The 18,512-nt window shown below is 31.7% G+C and overlaps 1 protein-coding gene across 3 annotated transcripts in view; it reads left to right on the top strand.

The window, feature by feature from the left end:
- The window catches only part of LOC134715100 (DNA polymerase subunit gamma-1-like), a 34,030-nt gene that overhangs the window by 3,838 nt on the left and 11,680 nt on the right, over positions 1 to 18,512 (top strand). For all 3 annotated transcript variants that reach the window (XM_063577016.1, XM_063577015.1, XM_063577017.1), the window contains exons 2-13: positions 1,504 to 2,199; positions 3,084 to 3,279; positions 4,608 to 4,763; positions 5,615 to 5,758; positions 7,183 to 7,262; positions 7,791 to 7,973; positions 12,629 to 12,722; positions 13,666 to 13,766; positions 14,348 to 14,614; positions 14,955 to 15,174; positions 15,686 to 15,745; positions 16,200 to 16,357. In XM_063577016.1, coding sequence (XP_063433086.1) covers positions 1,523 to 2,199; positions 3,084 to 3,279; positions 4,608 to 4,763; positions 5,615 to 5,758; positions 7,183 to 7,262; positions 7,791 to 7,973; positions 12,629 to 12,722; positions 13,666 to 13,766; positions 14,348 to 14,614; positions 14,955 to 15,174; positions 15,686 to 15,745; positions 16,200 to 16,357 — 2,336 coding nt within the window. In that variant the 5' untranslated portion in view covers positions 1,504 to 1,522. The remainder of the gene's footprint in view (positions 1 to 1,503; positions 2,200 to 3,083; positions 3,280 to 4,607; positions 4,764 to 5,614; positions 5,759 to 7,182; positions 7,263 to 7,790; positions 7,974 to 12,628; positions 12,723 to 13,665; positions 13,767 to 14,347; positions 14,615 to 14,954; positions 15,175 to 15,685; positions 15,746 to 16,199; positions 16,358 to 18,512) is intronic.

The following is an 18,512-nucleotide window of genomic DNA, read 5'->3' as shown; positions in this document are numbered from 1 at the left end:
TGTTTTTGTTGATCATATATATACTGTTTCCTTACATGCCTTAGTTAATAAATATTGCTCCGACCAACAAAATTTACACAACTTTTCATGTGCAAATTACCACTACCCTGAATAAAATATTCCACAAACTCTATAGTAATTATAGTTCATTGTTTTATAATACATGGTTATAAGGCCATGTGAGCTACATTGTATGTTGTCCTGGCCTCATAGTGTCTGTCATCATAATCTTTTTCAAAGAAGTTCTCCTTTAGCACTATTGAACTATAAACTTCAAACTTACAACCTCAGTGTAGACAGGCTAGTGAAACAGAAGTAGGACTAATTAAACCACTGAGGCACTAAGTATAAAAAAGAAGATGTGGTATGATTGCCAATGAGACAACTATCCACAAAAGACCAAAATGACACAAACATTAACAATTATAGGTCACCGTACGGCCTTCTAGGCCTTTTCTTTTTTATCTTGATCAGTCAACTTAAACAAAACATAAATTAAAATACATACAAAATATTAAGCATATATTTATTATATTGGAAGAGCACCTTAGAGAGGTGATAGGACCATTATTGGGACTCCAGGATGGGGTGTTTTTAAACTCAGGATTTCGGGATTGGTCCTTTCGGAATCCAAGAATTCTTTTTTTCAAATTATGGGATGTCTTAATTTAGATTTCTCTAAGTTCAGGGCCTCAGGATTTCATGTTTTAAGTCGGGATTTCAGTATTAGGTCCCCTCCTACCCCATACCTTACTCTGAAATTACTTTATAAATTTTTTTAAAAATATTAGTACAACAAAAACATAATAAACTATATCATCAAAATTATGTCAACCAATAAATTTAGTGCCATGGCTTAGTTAGTTCCTGTATACTGTAAATTCAGAAATTGTTGCAATATTTTTATTATTGCAAAAAAAGCGACAGTGTTATAATAGCAATATTTTAAACTCTCATTATGAACTTTTTATATGAATTAAATACAAATATTTTTGCAATATCACAAAAATTCAAATTACATTTAAGTCTAAATGGAAAAAAATGTAATAATAAATGCATCAATAATTTCTGAATTTACGGTATTTGTTTCTGTGTGGCTATCTCATTTTACACACAACAGTCACATGAAAATGACAAAAGTGTATGCAGTGTTAGGATCAAATCACTGTCATCTCTATGATAGTATTAACTTATTGTGGGTGATGTCACTTTACTAAAGGTTTTTATAAGGGTGAGAGAATCAAAATGCAGTCAAATAATTTTAAGTGGACATTTTATTTTTTAAATTATTGCATTTGCATGTGAAAATCAAGGCAGATTCTTTCACTTAATAGTTGTATGTACAAATTTTTCAACTACTACAATTAAATTCAACTATCTAAAGACTCCACTTAGTTCAGCAGTTTAAGCCTTCTGCTTTCAGATTGATTATATGTAAATTAAAGAATTTGTGAGAATTGTATTTTTGTGGGTTTAAATGAATTTAATTTTTTTTTTCCTCAGCTCAAGTACATGGTAAAAAATGCATAAAATTGGAAAAGCGTCATGTGGATGTTTGAAATCTGTCAAAATAGAACCAGATGGACAAAAAATATCTTGGTGTCTCAGGAAATACAAGTACAGACAAAGTAAAATAACTTCTAGGAAAGATCTTTTGCATACCAGGAACTTAAACCAAAGTTCAGCCCATGTGCGATACCTTCATGACAGTAGTGATGTCAACAAGGCACGACTAAGTCCAATCAATATTCAAATGTTGTCAGAAAAATTACATGAACAAATTTTTGGTAAAATCAGTGAAAAGAAAACTTCAGAACCTGTCAATCCTGAAACATTGAAGAAAGTTCAATATCATTTAGAAAGTCATGGTTTATGGAATAAAGATTGCCCTATAATTCCTGATGTTCAGCTTGAGTTGCCGAAACTCCTAGACAAAGACATAGATAAACATTTCTTAGAGTTGGGTAAAAAACAAACTGAATCGTACAGGAAGCTGGCAGAGTTGATTATTGAATGTAAAATGCCAAAATGTCCAAGTAAGTGGGTGATGTCTGCTGGGTGGACTAAATATGACTCGGAGACAGGGAAAGCTGTACCTGTCGACTTTCCAGAGGAAGATGTTTGTGTTTTTGATATTGAATTAGTGGTACAGGAAGGACATTATCCAACTATGGCTACTGCTGTTACTAATAAACATTGGTAAGTTAAATGCTTTGTACTTAGACCTATAATGATTCCCTTTTACAAATTGTGACTTGGATAGAGAGTTGTCTCATTGGCACTCATACAGGGGTCGAAATTTGCACTGGTCCGGTTGTCCGAGACCAGTAGAATTTGCGTCGGACCAGTAGATTTTGTCAGCTGGTGGTCTGGCGCACCAGTAGAAATTTGCAAGTAAAAATCTCTGATTACTTTGCAATTTTTTTTTGTTTTTAAAAAAACATTTACCTGCGACATCAATTACGGCTGATACTAAGTATTACAGTTGATAAAGTTGTCAAATGCATGTCATTTTTGCAGGACCAGTAGATTTGGAGTCAGACCAGTTGGTTTTCAGTCCACTGGTCCTGCTGGCCAGTACACAAAAAAACTTAAATTCAACCTTTGCACTCATACCACATTTTCTTATATCTTTTAAGATTTTGAATATGCCAAACAATAGTCAACATTAAGAAATTTTCTTTAAAGTTTCTTTTATATTAATATACACATCTTGAGATTGTGGTTTTCTTGATAGATCTTCATTTTCATCTAATAAAATGATTTAGTTTCATCAGAGTTTCTGAAAGAGTTGCAGAAAGAGTTTCATACCTTTAAATTGAAAGATTAACTTAAGAAAAACAATATTGCATGATTAGATAATAGAATCAAATAGATGTGAAATAAAAGAAAAAAATGACAACTTTTTAGTATATGTACATGTCTATCATCTAACTAAAATTTTGAAAATCTTGGAATATTACACCATTAATAACTTTTCTTTGAATTTTTCGTGAATGGTTTGTTTACAAATAACTGCTATTTATGATTACAATGTCAAATTCTTTCAAGTCTAAATAACTTATCATCATTCATTATTTCAGGTATTCTTGGTGTAGTAATCGAGTTATGGAGGATAAGAATAAGCTTGCTACACAAATCTGGCCTGAAGACTTGATACCACTAGAAACATCAATGGACCAACATGGACCAGATAAAAGTAGATGGAGAGACAGACTTATCATTGGACATAATGTTGGATTTGATAGATCATTTGTGAAGGAACAGTATTATATTGAGGTAGAATTTGTTAAAATATTTGAGAAAACATTTCCAATATGATTAACTAGATAGGGTTGATAAAGCATGTAAATGGATGGCTGTTTAACATCTTATGGCGATTATAATAGGCATATTAGGACAAATGAGCAGAGCAGTCTTTAAAATAAAATAGGCACACTGCTAAATGATTATTGGTCAATTTTATAGATTAGCTAGATTAAATAATTCAGCAATCTGAATGTCATGGATATTTTTTCCCTGTTTAGTCCTATCTAGAAGACTTAGCTACAGTTTTCACGATTTTATAACTACTGGTATGTGAACTTTTTCGTATGTAAAAGATGATCCAAAATGAACTTATTCTCATTTTTTAAGCTCACCTTTCCTAAAAGGAAATGTGAGCTTTTCTCATCACTTGGCGTCCGTCGTCGTCGCCGTCTGTCGTTGTTAACAATTTTTCAAACATCTTCTCCTCTGAAACTACGGAATGGATTTGGATGAAACCTAGCATGATTGTTCCTTAGATTATCCTGCACAAAGTTTGTGCTTCGATTTTTGATCCGTCAAAAAACATGGCGGCTGTTACTTAAAATAGAACATAGGGGTCAAATGCAGTTTTTGGCTTATATCTCAAAAAACGAAAGCATAAAGAGCAAATCTGACATGGGGTAAAAATGTTCATTAGGTCAATATCTAGAATTTTCAGATGAATGAAACAACCCATTGATGGGTTGCTGCCACTTAATTGGTAATTTAACGGAAATTTTGCAGTTTTTGGTCATTATCTTAAATATTATTATAGATAGAAATAAACTATAAACAGCAAAAATATTCAGTAAAGTAAGATCTACAAGTAAGTCAGCATGACCAAAATGGTCAATTGACCCCCTAAGGAGTTATTGCACTTTATAGTCAATTTTTAACCATTTTTCGTAAATCTTAGTAATCTTTTACAAAAATCTTCTTCTCTGAAACTACTGAGACAAATTAAACCAAACTCGACCACAATCATCATTGGGGTATTAAGTTTAAAAATTATGTCTGGTGACCCTGCATATCAACCAAGATGGCCGCTACAGCTAAAAATAGAACAGAGGGGTAAAATGCAGTTTTTTGCTTATAACTCAAAAACCAAAGCATTTAGAGCAAATCTGACAGGTGTTAAAAGGTTTATAAATCAGGTCAAGATCTATTTGCTCTGAAATTTTAAGATGAATTAGACAACCCGTTGTTAGGTTACTGCCCCTACAAAAAAGTTGGGAAGGAATAATAGCCAAAAGGAATCTATAGAACTAGATGACATATCAATATTTGGCCATATGCTTATTAGTATTTATGTATTACAGAAATCAAAGCTGAGATTTTTAGACACAATGTCATTACATATTGGTGTGTGTGGTCAGACCAGTTTCCAGAGAATTTTGTATCAAGCATCAAAGAAAGGGACAAATAGGAAGGATGTCAGAGAATACTTAGCTGGAAAACAACAAAAGCATGTACAGGTACATTATCAAAGATATATTTGGGAAATCAGAGAACACTTAGCAGTTACCAGGGTTTTTCTTATTGTTGAAGGTGATACAGTTGCATATAATTTCTTACACCCACTTCATTTGAAGTTTGATGGATAATTAATTACCACATATCCTTAATTTTATATTATAAAGAAAACAATTTCCTATGGTGCTATTTTGAAAATACTGCAGAGAACGCCATAAGTAACAGGAATATATCAGCAAACATGTGTGCAGAGGAAATTAAATTGACCTTAAGGTGGTACCCAACTCTTTCACTTAAATTAATTTGGCTCGTTTAATTTTCATAAAATTTTGACAAAGTATTTACTTTGACCCTTTGACAAAAATATAAAAATTAAAAAAAAATTTAACCAAGCATTTAATCAGAAAAATTACACTGGTTTTATAGCAGTTTGGCAAACACTAATTTTGATCATTAAGAAGCTTAATATTCCCTTAACAATACAACGTCATTAAAACAGTTAAGTGATTTTACAGAGTTATCCCCCTGTAGTTTTAGGTACCACCTTAAGCTTGCAGAACAATGTTAGAATCATGAATACAATAATCACTATGGTTAAAACTATTTGGTTTTATGATTCACTAAAATCTGTGATGCCACTAGGAGTAAACAAAGCACACAAATTAATTAATCACTGAATTTGTTTTTCCAATTTAGGTGACAGTGTAAGGTAAGCATGACTTTTTAGTTAAATTTGATTAAAAAAAAACTACTAAAGAGGTGATTTTTAGTCGCTCTTCCTTTAAATAATATCTTCTTACAATGTTAAAATCATTTGAAATGTAGGTTTTAATTAATAATGATTTTATTGTAGTCAGACGATACTTGGAAAGAAGTCAGTACAATGAACAATCTAAATGATGTATATCAGCTGCATTGTAATGGTAAACCTCTTCAGAAAGATACCAGAGATGTCTTTGTCAAAGGCACCATGAAAGATGTCAGAGAGAGGTTTCAGGTAAGTAGTTGTGAATAATGAGGAGGATTGTAGATGAATAATTGTATAAGGGTAATCCTTGGTTGAAAAAGGATGTTTTTTTCCAATTTTGTGTGTTTAATTATCAATATCTTAACTGTAATTCTTGCAATATAATATATAACAATGGCTGAGAAAAAATACTTTTGTTGAAAGTCATTGCTAAAGATCTTGGTGCACAAGTGATTTGAGGGAAAATTGGTTAATGCTTTGGGTTTTTGTCGAGCCTGCAACTTTTGTTGCAAAAAGCTTGACATAGGGATAGTGCTGCGGCAGCTACGGCGGCAGCGTTAGCTAACTTCTTAAAAGGTTTATATTTTAGAAGGTGAAAGACCTGGATGCTTCATACTTTGTATATAGTTGCCTCATGTTACGAAGTTTCTGTCAGTCACATGTCCAATGTCCTTGACCTCATTTTCATGGTTCAGTGACCAATTGAAAAAAAAAGTTCAGAATTTTTGTTATGTTGAATTCTCTCTTAATATAAGTAATAGGATAACTATATTTGGTATGTGCGTACCTTGCAAGGTCCTCATGCCCGTCAGACAGTTTTAACTTGACCTCAACATCAGTGCATGGATCAGTGAACAAGGTTAAGTTTTGGTGGTCAAGTCCATATCTCAGATACTATAAGCAATAGGGCTAGTATATTTGGTGTATGGAAGGACTGTAAGGTGAACATGTCCAACTGGCAGGTGTCATCTGACCTTGACCTCATTTTCATGGTTCAGTGGTTATAGTTAAGTTTTTGTGTTTTGGTCTGTTTTTCTCATACTTTATGCAATAGGTCTACTATATTTGATGTATGTAATGATTGTAAGGTGTACATGTCTAGCGGGCAGATGTCATCTGACCTTGACCTCATTTTCATGGTTCAGTGGTCAAATTTAAGTTTTTAAGTTTTGGTCTTTTTGTCTAATATTATCAGTGAATATTATATGTTATATGCCAAAGGTCAACTATATTTGGTGTATGGAAATATATTATGATCTATATGTCAGTCCGCAGGTTTTATTTGACCGTAACCTCAATTTCACGGTTTATTGCACAGTGTTAAGTTTTTGTGTTTTGTCTATTTTTCTTAAACTATATGTAATAGGTCAACTATATTTGTTGTATGGAAGCATTGTTAGCTGTACAGGTCTGCCTGGCATGGTTCATTTGACCTTGACCTCATTTTCATGGTTTATTGGTCTTTGTTTAGCTACCTTGATTATTGTTAAGTTTATGTGACAGTTGTAATAAAGCTTTATTCTTAGGACTATCAACATAATATCAATGATTACTAAAGAAGGCGAAACATTTCAGTGTGTGCACTCTTGTATTCAATAACTGTGAAGACCCTATTTATCAAACAGGGTTTTATAAATTAACATTTAATTTCATATTTCGTTTTATATGTATAGGAACTGATGAAGTATTGTTCTGCTGATGTGATAGCTACATTAAAGGTTTTTAAGGTGCTGTGGCCACAGTTCTTAGAAAGGTATGACTCTGTAACTCACAAGACTAAATATTTTATAAGATAGTTTATTTATTTTTTTTATCAAAAATTAGTTTGAGTAGAATATATTAAAGAATATACAAAACCAATTTGAGGGAAAATCAAACAGTAAAAATAGTGCATGGAAACACAAATTGATATTTACTCTGGGAAACAAAGTTTTAGTACATACAATTGTTTTATACTATAATTTATAACTATGGGTGGAATATGAAGTTCAAATATTGGAATAGCTATTATTCTTCTAGTCAATAGTCATATATGGTTAAGACTAGTTTTTAAAAAAGGACAAGAGGCTACATCAACTTAAAAGCAAACCGTAATCAAAGAAAATATCATAGACATTTCAAGGAATTCTTGCATTATTTTACAAGTTTCTGTACTGTATACAAAGCCTAGATTCAACCCAACTTTCTTATAGATATGGAAAGAATAGTGTCATGAATGGAAATATTTTTTACAGCTTTCAAATCTTGTTTTATGACTTAAACAAATAATTTGAAATTGCAGATTTCCTCACCCTGTAACATTAGCGGGGATGATGGAAATGGGGACAGCCTATCTTCCAATAAATCAGAATTGGAATAGATATATACAACAGTCAAACTCTGTGTATGATGATCTTCAGAGAGAACTTAAAACCATTCTGATGAAACTGGCCAATGAAGCATGTACTAAGATACATGATGAAAGGTAAAATAATTTTGAATTGTATATATGTTGTATTTTTTCATTAGGATATACATTATACTCCGGGGAGGCACTACTAGTATCAGTTACGGTCAAGTAACAGTACATGGGCTTTGTCACAGATTTCAGTAAAATTTTGCATACAACTCTGGCTTGATGAACTACAATAGAAAATCAAAGAACTGAAGTACTGAACATCAGAGGACCTCAAGTTGTGTTGAATTATTGATAAATGACAGGTGTTTATATTATACTTGTCGGACAGATATGTTCACCTTACAATATAGTACATATAACATTATTTGCTATGCTATAAATATATATCATATCTGAGATACTGACTTGAACTAGGATACTTAACTTTGTGAATTATCAATGATTATGTGGTCAAATGAGAACTGTTAGATTGGCATTATGACTATATAGTTGCACACATACAAAAATAGTATAGCATATAACATACAATTATTCAATAGTTTTGTTGTGTATGATTTACAAATAGAAAAATAGAGATGGCAAGACCTGAAGAAGGCTGCCTGATTCTTTTAATTGACATACATGTATGAACAACAGAGTCGGTGTGGGGCCACTAAGCTTAACTGCCCGCTTTGCACCAGCCAATATAAATGAATGCCTAGGGTGGGAATCGAACCCACATACACCAACTCTGTTGTCCCTATATTTTTAAATGAACAAAAAATTATCAAAAATAAATTTAAAAAAATGTATAAATTGGTTAAAAATTTATACATGAAAATATTTATAGGTTGATTTTCTGTGATTCAGACGGCTACTCAGATTGTAATCTCATAGGCTCTAATGTACAGCTACATGAATAGACAGCGTAAGAGTGTTTAAAATTGCTAAGGCAGACTTTTGGGGGGAGGAAGGAGCTTAAGGCATGCTTTTTCGAGGAGCTCCATGTATGGTAAATGCGTAGTCCTTTTTTTATATAGTTTTACCCAAAGTGTTGACTTGCTAGACCCCTCCCCCTTTAATATTCCTGGATTCTCATCCAATTTGATAGAAATCTAAACTGCTATGAAACAAGGTTGTTTAGGTAATAACAATTATGTTTGGGAATAAAATAGAAAGGTTGCTTTAAACATGTTAAATGTTGCTGAACATTTTGTTTGAATTATCTAGAATATACATGTCATTTTGGTCTTTTGTGGATAGTTGTGTCATTGGCAATCATACCACATCTTCTTTTTTATATGTACTTGTGGTTTTAATTGTGGACATTTTAAATCCATGTTAACTTATGCATGACTCTGGCCTCTGGTACAAATTAGAACATGGAATTATTCATGCAAACTCACAGAAAGATTCTTGAGATTTAAATTTCCACAGAATAATAAATAAACAAAAACATTAAACATTTTAAACAATTAACATACTAAAATTTATGATAAAACATTTAACATACTAAAATTTATGATAAAAGAGATAACAATCCATTTTTAGATCGTGAAGCTCCCTTGTCACCTACTTACAGTGTTTATATATCTCAACTTGTATGATTCTCTCGTGTATGTACACAATGTAACAATGTTTTAGATTTTAACGAGAGAAATTTATGTATTACTGAAAAATTATTACACCAGGGTTTTCCATATCACAACCTAGTCATTACATTTACTCAATTTTATCAGCGGTATAAGGACATTATTTATCCAATATAGCTCAACATGCAGACTTCTTAAACGTTCAGGTATTTCACATCCAATTTTTTATGGAAATATTCTTTATAAAGCACACAGGTGTCAGTATTCACCTCAGAAACTAACAAACCTTTGAATAGACTTTTTAAGAAGGAATATAGTAACGATACTGTTATCAGGTCATTAAAGATTGCATATTTTGGCGTTAATATCGATTCACTTATAGGGTCTTTGCATTGGAACTAAACACATTTATTCAAAAAACAGTTGTTGGCATGACACTGGTTATGTTCTTCTTATATATGTTATGATGGTATGATACTAAACCCCTAACAGGAAGAATTGTGCTTGATATTCATATGATGAAATCATAATCTTTCAGTCAGTTTTATTGAAGTCTGGAGCTGGCATGTCAGTTAACTGCTAGTAGTCTTTTGTTTTTTATGTATTATTGTCATTTTGTTTATTTTCTATGGTTACATCTTCTGACATCAGACTCAGACTTCTCTTGAACTGAATTTTAATGTGCGTATTGTTATGCGTTTACTTTTCAAAATTGGCTAGAGGTATAGGGAGAGGGTTGAGATCTCACTAACATAACCCCGCCGGATTTTTGCGCCTGTCCCAAGTCAGGAGCCTCTGGTCTTTGTTAGTCATGTAATATTTTAATTTTGGTTTCTTGTGTACAATTTGGAAATTAGTATGGCGTTCATTATCACTGAACTATTATATATTTGATTAGGGGCTAACTGAAGGACGCCTCTGGTTGCGTGAATTTCTCGCTACTTTGAAGACCTATTGGTGACCTTCTGCTGTTGTTTTTTTTTCTTTGGTCAGGTTGTTGTCTTTTTGACACATTCCCCATTTCCATTCTCAATTTTAACATTTTGATAAAATAAAATAATACACTAACCCTTTGCAATGTTACTTCAACTTTTAATCTGGGGTTCCAGAAACTTTTAAAATATCTCTTGCAGTCATTTGCAGGGTATACATGGTATAGCGCTCATAGGTTTGTCTCTATAAACATGATAAAGATTTGCTAAGTTTACTCATACAGAATCCCAATATCGCTCTCATTAGTATATATAGATACATGTGTGCTCAAATTACCATTTGAATTAGTCTCAAAATTGATATATCTAACTCAATTGAGTAGATCTAGCTTAAATTTTACTCATAAATGTAAGTGATCATATTTGCTCAATTTAAGATCTCATGGGTGCTCGTAGTGATTGGAAACTGATTGTATTTGCTCAAGTACTCATGTATGCGTGAACATATGTCTTATTCAAATACCTAAAATTTTACATGGATTACACAACTTAATAATTTTGGCAATACATGTACATGACATGTATGGCATGGTCCAAAATTATACAAAACAACAACAGCTAATCTATATTTATACCTCTAAAATTGTAGGGATTCTTCAAATATATCTAGAGGCTAGTAAATGGTACGGACAACGCCACTTATTGTAATTCAGTAAATGTGATTTACCCAAATTCTGACTTTCAGTGTAAAATAAGACTCTTGCTTTTACGAGCAAGAGTCACCATTCACACTCAAAAATAGTCCATCTCTATTGGAAGAAAACTCTGAATATTACATACATGTAAAATACAATTATTTCAACCAATAATTATATATAAGAATTACTTACAAATTCATTAACAAAATCCGCTTTTTTTCTAGTCAAGGGACGTAATTATTCAAATATACTAATGCAAGTAACTAAGTCGGAGAAGGAGCGAAAATCCGAAACAGTACCTTAAAAAACAGAAAATAGTTCTAAGTGTGTCCAAGTGATCAATCTACTTGTTATTTACGAAGAAAAGAAATTTAACTAAAAAAATTGTTGAGATCTTTAAAAAAAAACACAAATTGTTGCATTTAAGAATACAAAGAAAGTAACCTAATCTTTAAGGGCCTTGCAGGTTCTTGTTACTCCTACCCAATCTGCTGGTATTTTCAAAATGGCTGCGGGGGACGCGGCCTGAAAAATGATTTTAATATTGTGTCAGATTAAATATTCCTGATTTTGCTACGTTAATATTATAGACAAATATGCTACAAACGGTTTAAAGATGTTACTCTAAATCAAATAATTGAAATATAATTACCTTTCTGTGTGTAATTGCGTGAATTGATTTTCTCTCGCTCGCTCTTGCTCACTTGATGAATATGCATTCGTGGTATTCATCCGCAACAACAATTTTTCGGTATATCATTGATATTGAAGATCGTTTGATTAATATACGAATATTTCTAACGACAAAACATTTTCATATTATTAATTTGCATTTAAAAAAATCAAAAAAATCTTAGTATCCATTGAAAACATGAATTTTAAAGAAGCGACAAGGAATTTTGTTCTGCACTATTGTCCGCGGGTTCATACGGTTAATTTCCCAACACGAATTATATATGCATTTCTTTGATCTTTGAAGATCTATGAAAAGTAGGCGATGGCAATACACCCGAGGCCCCTCAGGGGCCTCTGATGTAAAAATTGAAAAAAATAATGCATTCATCTCATTTAATATTTGAAATAATACTGTTTGAGTTACTTCAAAATGGGAACATTTTAGTAAAAGTGCATACTAAGCCCATTTACTTTTCCTTCACCTTAAGCTTCTTGGAAGCATTAGACTGTTTTTTATGCATTTTAATTCTGAAAAGAACAAGAGTATACTCACAGAAATATTTTTCATAATTTTACCAATGTTTCATTTAATAGTTCATGTATGTTAAATGTTTTAAACATGCAAAATGTAATAAATTCCTCATACTATTTGGAGAAATTGGATAAAGCAATAAACTGAAATTTATCCACATCTAATTCAAGCAGGAATTTTAACAGTAAAATGAATCTGCTCTTGTTTATCAACTTTTATGCTTGTTATTTTCTGACTGATGTCTTTCTTTAGAAGCATCTGGGTTTCAAAATATCATAGAAATTTCAGTTTAAGGTAACAATTTGTGTTTTAGGTATACAGATGACCCATGGTTATGGGACTTAGATTGGTCTACAAAGGACATAAGGATTAAAAAGGCACCAAAGACCAAGGCGAAGGCCAAAAAGGTTTGAGGATCTTATTTGTGAAATACTGTCATAAGTATGGTACCAATTTACATGGATTTGGCAAATATTAAAATTCATTAATTTTAATTGCTGACAAATAACAAATTTTCCATCAATTGTGAACAATGAAAATATAAAATTTGAATTCACAGATCCATGAACTTGTATAAACTGTCAGTGTCATCAAGTAGTAAAATGCTTTCATGGGGAAAAAGAAAGTGTTTAACTGTGATTTAATTTTAAATACACTAATGATTGACTTGATAACCCTGTAGTAATGTGTTCACAGGGATTTGAGGTCAAAACCTTTCAAATTTGAAATGGCTGTAATTCAGTAAACATGTGCCAGTCATGAGTAAGAGCAAAGGTTAGTTGGTTTAAAGTCAGAATGATTTGTCCTTCATTGGTAGCATACTCTCCTGTGAACTTTTAACTTGTGAATTAGTAAGTTCAAAATCTTGTTGTGTCCTGTAATGTTGTCATTTAAGCAATATTTTCAACATTGTCATTAAGGGGGAGGTTTGGCTAGCTGTGAAACCAGTTCCAAACTATGTATTTTGCTTAGGTGTTTGGTTTTGTTGCATTTTAGTGTTTCTGTTGTTTCACTGTTTCCTCTTGTACATGTAGTTGATGTGTTTCCCTCGGTTTTGGTTTGTTATCAGGATTTGTTTTCTCTCAATCAATAAAGACTTTTGAACAGCAGTATTCTACTGTTGCCTTTATTATTCAGTCTAATGTTAAGCAGGGTTTGTTATTGTTTTAAGAGAACAACTACAAATAAATAAATAAAGTGACTGCTTTAACAAATACTAAATTTATTTTGAAACAGATCAAGGAATAGTTTTGAATGTTGACAACGTTTACCTCTTCAATGATTTTTTTTGCTGCATAGTGCATACAATGCATATATTGTTATTCTATTTTATTTGACACAAATGTTTAGGTGGCAGAAAAAGAGGAAACAACAGAAGACAGAATTAACAGAATTTTAGCCACATCAGAAAGATTATATAAAATCAGGTCACACATGGCAGGATATCCAGGGTAGGTATTATACTCTCTTATCTAAAAGTCAGAGCTATGTTGTAATCACCATGTACATCTAATTGGCCATTTCAGAATCTAAAGTATCATGGGTAATTTCATTATTCGTTCCCCAAAGTGAAAATAACGTTACATCATTTGTTGAATTTCCATTGTTTATAAAGTTTTACACCAATCAAAACGCTTTGGTGTACGCTTTAGAAAATATTACCCAGGATGCATTAGATTCTGAAACGGCCAATTGTAAATTTGTCTGACATCAAAAATGTTATCACACTTTTCTGTAAAGGTTTAATCATTACATTGGTTGCAATGAATTACATTGATTTCCCAGTTAAATAAAAACCGATAATTTTACATGTGAAATTAACGTGGTTATTTCACTCTCTGATGTCATACAACAATATACAATTATGGCCCGTTGAAAAGGTGAATATCTAAAATTGTCAACACGAGAAGGTTATCTTAATGATTTTGAAATCTAAAAGTGAACAAAGATTTAGTATACCGGGCACATGATATCCGGTTTAAATTGAATAATAATAATCTTCAAAATAAGTATTTTGCTTGGGGCTTTTCAGATGGTATAAAGATTTATGTATGAAACTAAATAAAGAGGATTGGTTGCCAGGTCCAAGTTTGATCAGCCTGCAGATGAGAGTAGCCCCTAAACTGATGAGACTCATGTGGGAGGGATACCCTGTACATTATGACAGTAAACTGGGCTGGGGATATGTCGTCCCTGATCCAGAGAAACTGGAGGAAGACAAAGACATGCTGGAAAAAGTGGAGAGTGACAGTGATGGAGAAGAGAAAGCAGGAGAGGAAATGTCCAAATACCCTGTCAGGTCATTATATACACTGTTATAGATAAGAGTGAAATCTCTAGTTTTAAAAAAATGATGGTATAATGAAAGAGGGAAGGTTGTGTATTAAATATGTATTGTGTTTTTATATCGAATTGTATACTTTTCAATAAACGATAAAAGGGTACGAAGGATACTGTAAACTAATCTTGAAACAAATATGCTGCAATATACATTTGTATTTTTATAAACACATGAAAGAGAGGTATTACTGATAGATTACATTACACATTCTGTTAATGCAGTGCAGATTAGGCGCATTATTTCATTCAAACTAATACCTAAACATATTTCTTTCATAATGTTTTCTCTTTTTGTACAGATCTGTCTTCAAACTTTGTGGTCTCAATTACCCAGTAAAGTCAACCAGAGAATCTTTATTTAACTTGGAGGATACATTACCAGGATATGTTCCACAGGCAAAAGTTGATAAAAACAAAATGGCCGAGGTAGTCCAGACTGGTGTGGATGGTAGTATGACCTGGGATGAGAAAAAGAAACATCTACAAGCTGCTGGAATAACACCTAGAAATATACCTCCTGTAAGTAGTAACTTATTATAAGGCTGTACCATGTAAACATGTATGGAATCCAAGGAAGACACATGAAATGAGATTCTGTAAACCAACTTATTTTTGAGGATACTTTATTTCACATTTAGCCCCTTCTAGCCCATTTTGCAGAAATTCAATTTCGCGATTCTCAAATTTACTTCATGAAGTTGAAGTAAGGCATCTATATAAGTTTTGCATATTCACGATATTTTTCTACTCTAGAAAGTAACCTTTAGTTTTTTTGTTAGATAATAATTTAGATGGATTATTTAACGTTGAAAAGGTGCTCAAAACATTTTAAGGTTTAAGTGTAATGTCATTAGAGTACTCTATCTTCAAATTAATTTATTGATTTAAAAATGATATTTCCTTTCGAATAATCTTGATTCAGTCTGTAATTTTAAGCACTAGTTCTATCAAAACCTTGTTGAATATGTATAGCCCTTACATAGTTTTGACCAGATTCCAATCACTATATTAGAACTGTATTCCTTTTCAGAAAGAAGGCAGACATGATATTGGTATTCCAGGCTGTTGGTTCTATCAAATTCCACACAAGGTATGTCTTGATAGTTAGCCCATAAATGGACTGTTTAGTTGCACATTTTGGCATCACTACTATTTGTACTTTTGCTAATGCAGTTTCTGACTCCCTTAACTTTGAAATTTTGTATTGAAAAGTCCAATTTTAAGTTGATACATGTACTGTAATTTACAAAATACTTGTGGTGGTTTTATCTTTATTTTGACCCCCAAAACATATTAAAACCACAAAGGCAGAGAAAAAGAATAATAAATGACCATAAAAATGAAATTCCCAACAACAAATGATAAACTTGTAAATAGATACATAAAAGTTTAATACAAAGACTAAAAACTACCTTATTATTAACAACAAATATAATAATGCCCTGATTTAGACACAAATTTATCACTATTGATGATTTTAGTAAAAGTAAACAGTATGTTGTTTGAGAAAACCCTTTCTTAGCAGAAAACATTTTTATTTTCAGGATGGTAAAGGAAAAAATGTAGGCAATCCTCTAGCCAAGGATTATTTAGCTAAAGTAGAAGATGGTATTCTCAAAGCTTTGTCTGGAACTGATGCTAACAGGGCTCTCAAACTCAGTATTATGTGTTCTTACTGGAAAAATGCTATGAAAAGAATTGAGTGAGTTGCTAATCATATAGAGCGTGTAGGGTATCTTTTAAAAATTCACAATGATTTCTCAAACTCAGTATTATGTGTTCTTACTGGAAAAATGCTATGAAAAGAATTGAGTGAGTTGTTAATCATATAGAAGGTGTAGGGTATCTTTTAAAAATTCACAATGATTTCTCAAACTCAGTATTATGTGTTCTTACTGGAAAAATGCTATGAAAAGAATTGAGTGAGTTGCTAATCATATAGAGCGTGTAGGGTATCTTTTAAAAATTCACAATGATTTCTCAAACTCAGTATTATGCGTTCTTACTGGAAAAATGCTATGAAAAGAATTGAGTGAGTTGCTAATCATATAGAGCGTGTAGGGTATCTTTTAAAAATTCACAATGATTTCTCAAACTCAGTATTATGTGTTCTTACTGGAAAAATGCTATGAAAAGAATTGAGTGAGTTGTTAATCATATAGAAGGTGTAGGGTATCTTTTAAAAATTCACAATGATTTCTCAAACTCAGTATTATGTGTTCTTACTGGAAAAATGCTATGAAAAGATTTGAGTGAGTTGTTAATCATATAGAAGGTGTAGGGTATCTTTTAAAAATTCACAATGATTTCTCAAACTCAGTATTATGTGTTCTTACTGGAAAAATGCTATGAAAAGAATTGAGTGAGTTGTTAATCATATAGAAGGTGTAGGGTATCTTTTGAAAATTCACAATGATTTCTCAAACTCAGTATTATGTGTTCTTATTGGAAAAATGCTATGAAAAGAATTGAGTGAGTTGTTAATCATATAGAAGGTGTAGGGTATCTTTTAAAAATTCACAATGATTTCTCAAACTCAGTATTATGTGTTCTTATTGGAAAAATGCTATGAAAAGAATTGAGTGAGTTGTTAATCATATAGAAGGTGTAGGGTATCTTTTAAAAATTCACAATGATTTCTCAAACTCAGTATTATGTGTTCTTATTGGAAAAATGCTATGAAAAGAATTGAGTGAGTTGTTAATCATATAGAAGGTGTAGGGTATCTTTTAAAAATTCACAATGATTTCTCAAACTCAGTATTATGTGTTCTTACTGGAAAAATGCTATGAAAAGAATTGAGTGAGTTGTTAATCATATAGAAGGTGTAGGGTATCTTTTAAAAATTCACAATGATTTCTCAAACTCAGTATTATGTGTTCTTACTGGAAAAATGCTATGAAAAGAATTGAGTGAGTTGTTAATCATATAGAAGGTGTAGGGTATCTTTTAAAAATTCACAATGATTTCTCAAACTCAGTATTATGTGTTCTTACTGGAAAAATGCTATGAAAAGAATTGAGTGAGTTGTTAATCATATAGAAGGTGTAGGGTATCTTTTAAAAATTCACAATGATTTCTCAAACTCAGTATTATGTGTTCTTACTGGAAAAATGCTATGAAAAGAATTGAGTGAGTTGTTAATCATATAGAAGGTGTAGGGTATATTTTAAAAATTCACAATGATTTCTCAAACTCAGTATTATGTGTTCTTACTGGAAAAATGCTATGAAAAGAATTGAGTGAGTTGTTAATCATATAGAAGGTGTAGGGTATCTTTTAAAAATTCACAATGATTTCTCAAACTCAGTATTATGTGTTCTTACTGGAAAAATGCTATGAAAAGAATTGAGTGAGTTGTTAATCATATAGAAGGTGTAGGGTATCTTTTAAAAATTCACAATGATTTCTCAAACTCAGTATTATGTGTTCTTACTGGAAAAATGCTATGAAAAGAATTGAGTGAGTTGTTAATCATATAGAAGGTGTAGGGTATCTTTTAAAAATTCACAATGATTTCTCAAACTCAGTATTATGTGTTCTTACTGGAAAAATGCTATGAAAAGAATTGAGTGAGTTGTTAATCATATAGAGCGTGTAGGGTATCTTTTAAAAATTCACAATGATTTCTCAAACTCAGTATTATGTGTTCTTATTGGAAAAATGCTATGAAAAGAATTGAGTGAGTTGTTAATCATATAGAAGGTGTAGGGTGTCTTTTAAAAATTCACAATGATTTCTCAAACTCAGTATTATGTGTTCTTACTGGAAAAATGCTATGAAAAGAATTGAGTGAGTTGTTAATCATATAGAAGGTGTAGGGTATATTTTAAAAATTCACAATGATTTCTCAAACT

This window comes from Mytilus trossulus, chromosome 4 (genome assembly GCF_036588685.1).
Source record: "Mytilus trossulus isolate FHL-02 chromosome 4, PNRI_Mtr1.1.1.hap1, whole genome shotgun sequence".
NCBI lineage: Eukaryota > Metazoa > Mollusca > Bivalvia > Mytilida > Mytilidae > Mytilus > Mytilus trossulus.
This window is presented reverse-complemented; position numbering and strand designations above follow the sequence as displayed.